Below are 11137 nucleotides of genomic sequence, written 5' to 3' on the forward strand. Positions count from 1 at the left end.
GGTTCATGTGAATCATAGTCAATGAATACGAACCAATGAGTTTGACTGAAAAACTATACAATTGAATCTAAAACATCACAATTTAACACACTACAAAAAATACCTCCTACATAAATAACACAATTATTGTCCTATTCATATAAAATAAATAAACATATAAAATAAAAAGATAAAACAAACATCACAATTAAAATAACAAAATTTTAACCATTGCAAACACTACCATACAAAATTACATTCAAACAAAGATTAATACAAATATAATAATCTCCAAAAGTGATCAAATGTCAAAGACTGAAATGAAGACAAATGCTAAAATTTAAAAATGTCAAGACTGAAATGAAGGACAATTGCTAAAATTTAAAAATGTCAAACCATACAACAATGTTCTGATACAATGTGTCCTATGCCTAGCTCTCATATCATGTCATGCTTTTCTAGACTCAACACTAGAACCCCATATTGCTCTACCATTGGCTTTCTAGCCAGCATGATTAAAAATGTTTCCAACAACTCCACTCACACAATTGACTGAAGTAACTTATGCATAAATGGTACAGATATTTTACATGCAACAGAGCTTACGTTGTCCATATTCGGAACTCATGCAAGAGCTGTACGTGAAAACTCTTTTAGTAATGGATGTACAGAGCACAAAGTCAGAAGAGCAACTCCACTTTTCCCCTACATCGTAATCAAAGATTTTTTTCAGAAGATCATGAAAATGGTTTTTATAATACAGTGGAGGTGGAAAAAAACATTACACCAAAAGAAAAATAGAAATGACAGATTCTCATATTTTACAACTTTTCTCCCAAAAAATACCCAAAAGAAAAAAATGATACAGTGGATCTGTCTCGTTTAGCCCAGACTTACACCATTGTCAGATTTCTTTATTAAGTATTTTACTGATCCAACTGTTCATCTCTCGGTTAATTACACATATTATAAGAAGGAAAGCAATAATTAATTAAAATGACTTTCTCCATTCTTATCCACAAAGTATGGAATACGGTGCACGGAATCCTTTTCTCCCACTTCACTCATCTTGCAGGCGTGAACCACTCACTGCACAAAGCAAGCAAATTAAAATTGCCTTAAACCAAGATAACTTTGGCTTCCCATTGGTCTTCTGAATCGACCATTCATTGGGGTGTCTGTGTTATTTGCCTATTTGCTGCTGCAGATAAACAGTAGTGGAAAGAAATCAGATACCCACTTCATTCATGAACAAATTCACAAGAATATTAACATAAATCTTGAATAAGAAATTAGCGGATTTTTCTATTATGAATCTTGAACAAGAAATTTATCAATTTTTCTATTATCTTGAACAAGAACCTTGCCAATTTTTCTATTATGAATCTTGAACAGGAAATTTACCAATTTTTCTATTATAAATCTTAAACAGGAAACTCGCCAATTTGTTAAATGACAGACAATGTAAGAAAATGTAAAACAAGAATTAGAGAAGTCTATCTTACCCAGCGCACGAACCTCTGAACTCTTTATCACGCGCAGCCTCTTGACAGTACTCACAAACATCCTTTTAACAATTAGGAAAAAAAAGTCAAGTACTATTCATTGAACAGACATTCCATAGTAAAAGAAAGGCTGAAACTTTGAACAGACATTCCATTAAAAAAGAAGGGCTTACTCCCAAGGCACGTCTCCCACAAGCATACGATCTCCTTCATCGTCCTCGTAGACAAGAACGAAGTCTCTGCCGCTCAACAAAGATGGCTCGTTATTTTCAGACGAGGGATTTGAGCCAGATATTTTAGCTGCAGACAGAGAAACAAACCATGTAAAACCAAGTGGTATGAACTGAGCTGTAGAAATTAGAGGACAGACCTGGAATAGACCCTCGAAACATTTCATCCAGAGCCATGGAAAGCTTCTCGTAGCTATCATATGCTTTTAGGTCTATCTTGCGCCCGATTGGAACACCCTCCACGTTTACTTTCACGAACATGGTCCTCGAATTCTTCTTCCCCCCTGGATCAGCAGCCACTGGAGCAGGGGCAGGAGCAGGAGCAGGGGCAGGAGCAGGAGCAGGTGGTGGAGCAGGAACAGGGGCTGCCTTTGGCTGTGGAGCCAAATTCTTCCTGAAGCTCCTGATTGGAGGCCATCCTACAACCGGTGCTGCCCTGTAACATGAAAGAGAAATGTCAATCAAACAGGACTTGGACTTTACCAGTGAACCCAAAAGGCAATGGAATGAACAAGACTTAGCTTTAATGGAGTAATGTCAATCAAACAAGACTTGGGCTTTTTACTAGAGAAATGTAAACGATGAACACCCAAAAGTGAAATGAACAAGACTTGAACTTTAATGGAGAAATGTCAATCAAAGAAAACTTGGGCTTTGCTAGAGACATGAACAAGACTTGAACTTTTAATGGAGAAATGTCAATCAAACAAAACTTGGGCTTTACTACTTGAACTTTAATGGATGAACCCAAAAGGCAATGAAATGAACAAACCTTGGTCCAGATCGCTCTGCATCTTCATTTCTTGCGCCTTCAGTTTGAGCTTGACTTGGCTTGCTTTCAGAGGTCGCAAGAGTCGGCAATCCCGGGGGCACTTGCTGGGGCAGCTGAGACGACGAGGCCTCTCCGACGCATTCCATCCGCATTTCGGGGGTCAATGCGGGCGCGAGATTAGCCCCCATATGACCAGGAAAGTTCCCCAGATTCGACTTCCCCTGTGGCGAATCCCAAATCGGTTGCCGCAGATTGGGCCCGCCTGCAAAGGGAAAAGTGAAGGTCGAATGAGGCATACGAAGCTGTGAATGCGGATAGGGAAGTTTGGGAGAGTCCAATTGTGGCGTAACATTTGGGCTGCCTGGAAGCGTATCGGAGAAGATACGTTTCCCGGCGGAAGAAATCGCTCTCCTATCTTCTGAACCACCCATTCTGTAATAGGAATTCAATGGCGGAACAACCATCATCGGTTTCTCCCACCTTTCTTGCTGAGAAAACCGCAAATCAAAAGGCAGTTCACGGCCTGTGAATTCCTGAAAGCCCATCTTCTGCTTCAGTTCTTCCTGGCTTTGAGACAAATGCCCACGGCCATGAGGCTCTGCACCCGCCAAAAATCTGCTCTGCTCCAGACCCACGTCCCCTGTCAAAAACTGCCCATGAAGATTATGACAAATGTTTCCTCCTTTACCCACTACAGAGCCACAGAATCCTTCAAAGCTGGTATCTTTATACGCAGAACGTGCATCGTGCATGGAAGCCCAGCGTCTCGAACCCGGGACATCCAACCCACCATCATTTCTCTCTGCCTCCACCGGTAGGCCCAATCTGAGCTCAGTATCCTTCGTTTTAGGACCCAATTTGCCCAAATCCCCATACTCACGTCTCTGAGGATGCACAACAACATTGGAAAAACGGATGCAATCATATTCATCATCACCCACTTTCTCCTGTCCACTTGCACCAGAGCTCACACCACGAGGACTGTTGAGAGAACCAGAAACACAAACGTCAGAGGATCGAGTCTCCCCCAAATTCACAGTCGTCTGTGGTTCCTTCTCACCACCACACTCACCATCCACAGAAGCGTCCTGCATTGCAACCTCATAAAGAATCGATCTTCCCAACCAAGACGCTCCCTTTGTCCCCAAATCAGCTGTAAATCCTCAAATCTTCCCTCTCGAGAATGAGAATGCAGAGAAAACAAGAAAATCAACAACAAAACTGAAAGCAAATAATGAATGGCAAGGCAATAGGATGATCCAACTCATAAACCCAAAATGGCTGACACGTGATGCGGGTGTCTCGGGAAGCTGCCTAGCTGGAAGGGAGAAGACGTGCACAGCTGAGCTATATCAAGAATTTCAAAGCACCCAGCCACTGTATTCTTCAAAGTTGTCTCAACACACGCGAAGATTAATGCAAGTGTCCCCTCAGGGCCCTGGCAGAATTCAATTCAAGAGACTAAAGAGGAATGCGTGCTCACGTATACATGACACGTCCGGCACTAAGAAAACAAATAAAAACACCCAGCGTGCACTGCACTAAAGCGTAGCACGGCGGCCTAAGTAGCAGGCTAATCCAATGCTCTACGCCTATCTCTATCCCTACACGCGTAGGACTAACGGAATCATTACAAAATTTTGATTGTTAATACCACCCAAAACTCCAATTTTGGCATATTTGAAGACAGGAACAAACCATAAAAGCTCATCATTTTCTCATGACCTTCAATTCCGTCGTGTCTGTTTGTCACACAAATCTCCCCTCCTCTTATTTCGACAAATACCATGGGTCGGGCCCCTTTGGTCAGCTCACTCAACCTCAGCCATTGTTTTCGGTAGTTTAGATCTTAAGTTTGATTTTTTATTTTAATGTAATATGTTTATTGCTATAAGAGGGTTCGTCTTGTAATTGAGAAATCATTTATTTTAGATAGCATGAGTTTGATTCTTGATTTTAACATGTTGTGTGATGTAGGGTCTATTGCATATTGTACAAGAGGTTATCAGTTTGCTCAATCTCGATTGTCATTTCAGGTAGTTTAGGTTGCAAGTTCGATTTTTTTATTAAAACGCTATGTGTGTTGTGGAGTTTATTGCACATTGTCCAAGAGGTTATGAGCTCACTTGATCTCAATTGTCGTTTTAGGTAGTTTAGGTCACGAGTTTGATTTTTTATTCAAACACTATGTATGATGTGGGACCTATTGCACATTGCCCAAGAGGTTATCAACTCACTCGATCTTGATTGTCATTTTAGGTAGTTTAGGTCGTGAGTTCAATTTTTAATTCAAATGTAGTGTGTGATGTGGGTCTATTGCACATTGCACAAGAGGTTATCATCGCACTCAATCTTGATTATTATTTTAGGTAGTTCAAGTTGTGAGTTTGATTCTTGATTTAAATGCAATGTGTGGTTTGACTTGGTCTCAATTATCATTTTAGATAGTTCAAGTCATGAATTTGATTCTCAATTTAAACACAATGTAGTGTGTGACTTGGTTTCCATTGTCATTTTAGGTAGTTCAAGTGATGAGTTTGATTCTCGATTTAAATGTTGTCATTTTTAGCTAGTTCAAGTTGTGAGTTTGATTCCCAATTGTAATGCGATGTACGGTGTGACTCAGTCTTGATTGTTGTTTAAGTAGTTCAAGTCATGAATTCGATTCTCAATTTAAATGTGATGTGTGGTGTGACTTAGTCTCCGTTGTCATTTTAGGTAGATCAAGTTGTGAGTTCGATTCTTGATTTAAACACAATGTGTGGTGTGACTTGATCCCAGTTGTCAATATAGGTAGTTCAGGTTGTGTGTTCATTTCTCAATTTAAACATGATGTGTGGTGCGAGGTCTACAACATATTTGCACAAAAATATTATAAAAGGACTCATCTTGTAACTAAAAGCTAAGCTCCAAATCACTAGACTAACCTTTGATTCCTCTAGTACAAAAAAAAAGACAAAAAACAAATACAATGGGCTAAAGTCAAGATGGACAACCCAAACATGGGTATGAAGTTCAAGATGCGTTAAGCAATAGTCAAACCAACAACCACCAACAAAGCCCCCTCCCTCATCCATCATAAGTTTGATTCTTAATTTAAACTTGATATATGGTGTGAGATCCATTATGCATTGCATAGAAGGCTATAAAAAGATTAGTCCTCTGCTAAATTCCGAATCATTAGACTAACCCTCCTTGTCAAAAAGACAAAAGACAAATACCATGGACTAAAGTCAAGATAGACGACCCAGACAGTACAATTTGATTAACGAGATTGAATTTCAACCCACAACAAAACCTCCCTTATTCCTAATGAAGGATCACATACTATGATCTGAAACGTTGATGCAAACAAACACACGCAATCGAAACTAGAAGCAAGCACATTTGCTCCCTTACTCCTTCCAAAATATAAATTCGATTCTTGACTTAAACATGATGTATGATGTAGAATCCATTGCACATCTCACAAAAAAAACTACACAAAGATTCATCCTAACTGAATCACTAGACTAACCCTAAAAGACACAGACAAATACCATGAACTAAAGTCAAGATGGAAAAGCCGGAGATTCTGATCTGGTTATAATGGGACTGAATTTGAGGTCATGTTTAAGCAAATAGTCAAACCAACAACGGGCGACAAAGCCTCCCTTCCCGGCGGGGACTTTGTGAGCAGTATACCAACTGTAGACAGACATCTGGTCCAGACGCAATCGTATGAATACGGAGAGTAAGGGTACTCTCGAGCCCCACGTGTTGTGGGCCTAACTTTGGACTGAGGGAAATCCGTCTGCAAAAGTTAAAAGCTGTGAAGGCGACGCCTTTGACTCTGCACTTGTTATTGGTGTGATTGACATTGACAATGGCGATCGATGTGAAATCCCTGTCCTTCTCTGTGGACTGACAGCTTACACGTTTGGCCTAGCCTAAACCCATCCTCCCTATTTAATGCTCCAGCAAACCTCCAATCTTTTCTGCCCTCTCGCCGGCCTAATTTTGATGCCCGGCTGACACTGCATTCAACCTTATGTAACAGAAAAATTCAGTCGACTTTTTCCTCTAAAAGATGGTTGAAGTTTTCGTTTTCTTTTAAAAGAAGGTAAAAGTTTTGCGTGGTGTGATTTGAAATGTTGATACAAAAATTTTCACACAATCGAAATCAGATATCGCAAATTATCAATATAATGAATTATAAAAATCTGATGTGACACTTTATTTAAATGCAATCAACTTTTCTCAGTAAGAGAAGGTAGAAGTTTTGCATAGAATATGTAAGATATTTTCTTTTTTTAATGTATTTTTTGGTTGCGATGATAAATTACGAAGTGTGATTTGAATCGTTGATACAAAAATTCTCACACAATTGAAATCAAATATCGCAAACTATCAATATAATAAATTATATAAAATCTGATGTGACACTTTATTTAAATGCAAACGACTTTTCCCAATAAGAGAAGGTAGAAGTTTTGTGTAGAACATGTAAGATTTTTCCTTTTTCTTATGTATTCTTTTATTTTGATGATGGATCGTGAAGTGTGATTTGAAACATTGACACAAAAACTCTCACACAATTGAATACAGATACAAATACAACAAATTATCAATATAATGCATTGTGAAACTCTGATGTCATTGAGATTGTCTAAGAGTTTTTCTTTAATGTTTCTTCTTTATCATGAACCATTCCATCACATAAAGAGCAATGTTGAATATATTGTTCATTGAGTTTTGCCCTTTTTCTTCTTCTTTTTTTTTGGGTAAGTTCTACCGTCAAATTTAATCGATGTGAGTTGCCACAACTACTTTGAAATGGGAAACAGATTTGAGATTTGAATGGAATGATAGTGATCTTAAAATAGTATTTTTTAAAAGTTCACAAGTCTAAACAATTTCATCATAAGATAATAACAAGAAAATAATTTAGGAAATAATAATATTAATTTATTATATTTATAATAAAAGATTATAAAGTAGTAAAAAAATTGATTTTATTGTCAAAGGGATTTGTATAACTTATATTATTTTACTTATTCTAAGTATTTTTATATAGATAAAAGAATAACAAATAAGTTTATTATGGTTTCTTAAAACCAATGCAATCAAGTGTGTTTTTTTTAACATCAAAATTTAAGTTTGACTAACACCCAAAAGTCATTCCAATTTCCAAATCTCATCCATATGCTCTCCTATTTAATCATAACCCTCAAACGATTTGTCTTTATTTGATTCCATATTAAATGTATTTTTTATTTTTCATGTACAGTAAATATTTGAGAAAAAATTGTTCTACCTTAAGTGCCACATCCTTCTCTTTTTCTAAAATAATCATAGTACTATTATTAAATGTTGTAGAGCATTATGTCTAACTTGGACTCATTATTTTTTAATACATTTGGTAATAAAAAAATATTAACAAATAATTATATATATTTTCCAGATTGTGAATTATTATGTTTCAAAATTGATTGATGATTTAAATATTAAATCAAAAGTTTGAAACAAATAAATATTTGACAAGGAGACATCCTTCTCTACAAGTATGCTAATTTTGTTAAAAAAAATAGTATAAAGTCTTCACCAATATTATCAAAGTGAAGTCTATGAGTGGTTGCCATTATGAACTTTTATAGTAAAATAATTTAATTATAAACTAATAATATATAATATGACAAACTTTAGGAATTGCTTTTCAAATAATTTAGGAGACAACTATATTTATACTAAAAGGTCATAATATATTTAGAATTAATTGTATTTTCAACAAGAATTTTATAGTACATTGTTTTATATTATTTTAAGTATTTTTATATAGATAAAAGAGTAAAAATAATTTTATTATGGTTTCTTAAAATCAATGCAATCAAGTGTGATTTTCACCATTGATATCTCATCTTCATATTTTCTTGTAATAATTTTCTTCATCTAGTAAAAAAAACCATTATTCAAGTTTGATTCTACATCCAAAAGTCATTCCAACTTCTAAATCACACTCGTATGTTCTTCCTATTTAATCATAACCCTGAAATTGCTTGTCTTTACATGACTTCATATTAAATAAGTGATCTGCCCTAAGTACTACATCCTTTTCTTTTTCTAAAATAATCATAGAAATAATATGAAATATGTAGAGTAGGAGCGAGAGAAAGGATGGTGAGCGAAGGTGGCGAATTCAATAGAGGTAACGACAGCAACAGGCTACAAACCGACGAGCGGAATGTTGGGGCTCCGATTCATGGCAGGGGTCAGGGGAAGATCAGGTCCTGGAGCGATGAAGCAGACGAAGATTTTCCATTCGAAGCAATACAGAACCTGATGATCGGCAAGCAACCAGCTCTCAAATCAACAGCATGGAAAGATCAAACCCCAGGTCGACCATGGAAGATGGATGCACCTTATCCTGTGATGAGAGGTAGTAGGGATCCTAATCCACAAGGGAAATCAGATGCTAGTCACCCCTACACAAATAGTAATTTCAAGCCAATTAACTCGCAAGCATGGAAGAAGAATGGCTTCTCATGGAGCAATGATGGTTGGTTTCAAAATGTGAAGCTTCCTACTTCTGATTTGGCGCAATTGGAAGTCAATTTTAAAACCTAATTCCTCTATATCGGAGACAGGAAAATTTAACATCCCTAATTGTCATAGGCATGGTTTTAGACCATCTCTGGGTAACAGCCCTAATAAATTATGGAATGGGTGGTTTAGGCAAGACAGAACCTCGCGCGCCGATCATGCTGAGACCTAGCGGTCCACTGCCCCGACCAAAAACCAGCGATCTAATCTGGATCGAATTGGAAAAAATGAACCCTAGCGAAGATACAAACCATCGACTCATCCAGCCATCCACAAACCGGTAAGGAAAATTTCAAGACCCACTATTATTTTGGATGATAATAAGATCAGTTTGGCTAGGTCAAATCTTCAAGATTTATGTTTCTTTACCAAATGGGGTGGTGGCAAATGGTTAAGGGGAAATTTTGAGAAATGGTGTAGATTGCAATGGGGGGAGAACATTAACTTTAATGTCCTTCCGAATGATTATTATCTGATTGAGTTTATGAAAAATGAGGACATGTTTAATGCTAAAAATAAAGGTCCTTATACTTTGGATAGGATTGGGGTGCATATCATTGATTGGAAACCAAATTTTAATCCCTGGTTCCATACCCTACCGGAAAACATAGTCTGGTTAAGGTTATATAACTGCCCATCGGACTATTGGCACATTGAGATCATAAAAGATGTCTGCAAAGAGCTTGGCACTTTTATTTCTGTGAACGATATTTTGGAGGATAGAGTGTGGGGTAGCTTTATCAGGATATGCATTAATACTGGCCAGATCCCCAAAATCCTAGAAGAAGTCAAAATTATTGGGGTCGGAGAGGTATGGATTCAAAGGATTGGCAGGGATGATCAGTTGCACCTTTTCCCCTAATGCTTCTCAAGGGAGCACATAGGTCTTGAATGTGAAGTATCGACCTCTATCCTTAAAAGTTATGCTTGTGTGCAAACTAAGTCGATTGGCATGAAGTTAGTCAAGGAAAATACAAACAAACGGGAAGAAAATGATGTTGAGCAATCATCGATGACCAGTATGAAGGAGGTGGAAAAGAATAATCATGTTGTTTATTCTCCTCTTGTTGTGTCTAGCCACCAACAGGCCCATACTGCCAACAGTGAAAGTGCTCAAGCTCTACTAAATCTTTTGGAAGATGCTAAAACCCTTCAAAAGGATATTGTAATAGAGTTTGTTGGTACTCTTTCCTTAGTACCCAATAAGGCCAATGATTTTAGTGTGATGGAGGATGAGATTATTCCCCCTCTGCTAGTTGGTCCAACCTCCTTTGATGATCCAGGCAAGGAAGGCTTCACCATTGGCTTGGAAGAAGGAGAAATTGTTTCCTCTGCCTCGGAATGGGAAGAAGATGTTGAACCGGTTGCCAACCTTATAGTGGATAATACTGCAAAAGGGTTTGGGAAGTCTGAGTCACATATTAATGTACCAAATCTCCATCCAAAGGCTAAAAGGGGGTGCAAATCAAGGAAAACAATGCTGATAATCACAGGTGCAGCTAATGGGCAATCCAAACCTAACTTAGGGAAGGGTAACCCCTTCCCTAGGCTCCATGAAACTACTATCCTAGAATGTCAGGGGCCTTAATGCCCCTAACAAGTGGTGTTTAATTAAGTGCCAGATTGATGAGACTAAGGGGGATATTTGGGTATTACAGGAGACTAAATGGAGTTAGTCTGAGATTGAAAAAAAATGAAAGTATGGAAATAATGGAAAGGTCTATTAAGGCAATCTAAGGGAGCCTCTGGTGGCATGGGAATAATCTGGAATCCTTTGAATGTTCAAGTCACTCTCCTTGGCGAAGATAAATATTAGCAGCATTGTCTGGTCACTAGTTTATACAAAAATGAGAGTTTCAATCTCTTTAATGTCTACAGACCTTTTGCTTCTAATGACAAACGTGAGCTTTGGGCACTCCTATCAAACAAATTCCAAAATATCACTATGGGCAGTTGTGTGTTTGTAGGCGACTTCAATGCTATCTTGGCAAGTAATGAAAAGAAGGGTGGTATTCAGAGGATTGGTATGGCTCAGAAAGATTTCCTGGATTTTGTTGATAAGAATCAATTAT

At 37.6% G+C, this 11137-nt stretch overlaps 1 protein-coding gene across 4 annotated transcripts; it reads right to left on the reverse strand.

Annotated features, from left to right (window-relative positions):
- Nucleotides 1–716: 716 nt before the first annotated feature.
- LOC131073832 (uncharacterized) lies at nt 717–4102 on the reverse strand. Of its 4 annotated transcripts, none has more exons than XM_058010349.2 (5): nt 2487–4096; nt 1855–2150; nt 1658–1784; nt 1485–1546; nt 717–1177 (listed from the first exon to the last, which is right to left on the reverse strand). In XM_058010349.2, exons 1-5 carry the CDS (start codon nt 3578–3580, stop codon nt 1146–1148), a joined length of 1611 nt encoding a protein of 536 aa, XP_057866332.2. In that variant the 5' UTR covers nt 3581–4096; the 3' UTR covers nt 717–1145. The 4 variants fall into 4 exon arrangements, 2 of the variants coding, with proteins under 2 accessions (XP_057866332.2, XP_057866331.2); XM_058010348.2 differs by having other exon boundaries at nt 717–1180; nt 2487–4093; XR_009112998.2 differs by having other exon boundaries at nt 1091–1177; nt 1658–1723; nt 2487–4102.
- Between the last annotated feature and the right edge of the window lie 7035 nt (nt 4103–11137).

This window comes from Cryptomeria japonica, chromosome 6 (assembly GCF_030272615.1).
Source record: "Cryptomeria japonica chromosome 6, Sugi_1.0, whole genome shotgun sequence".
Taxonomy (NCBI): Eukaryota; Viridiplantae; Streptophyta; class Pinopsida; order Cupressales; family Cupressaceae; genus Cryptomeria; species Cryptomeria japonica.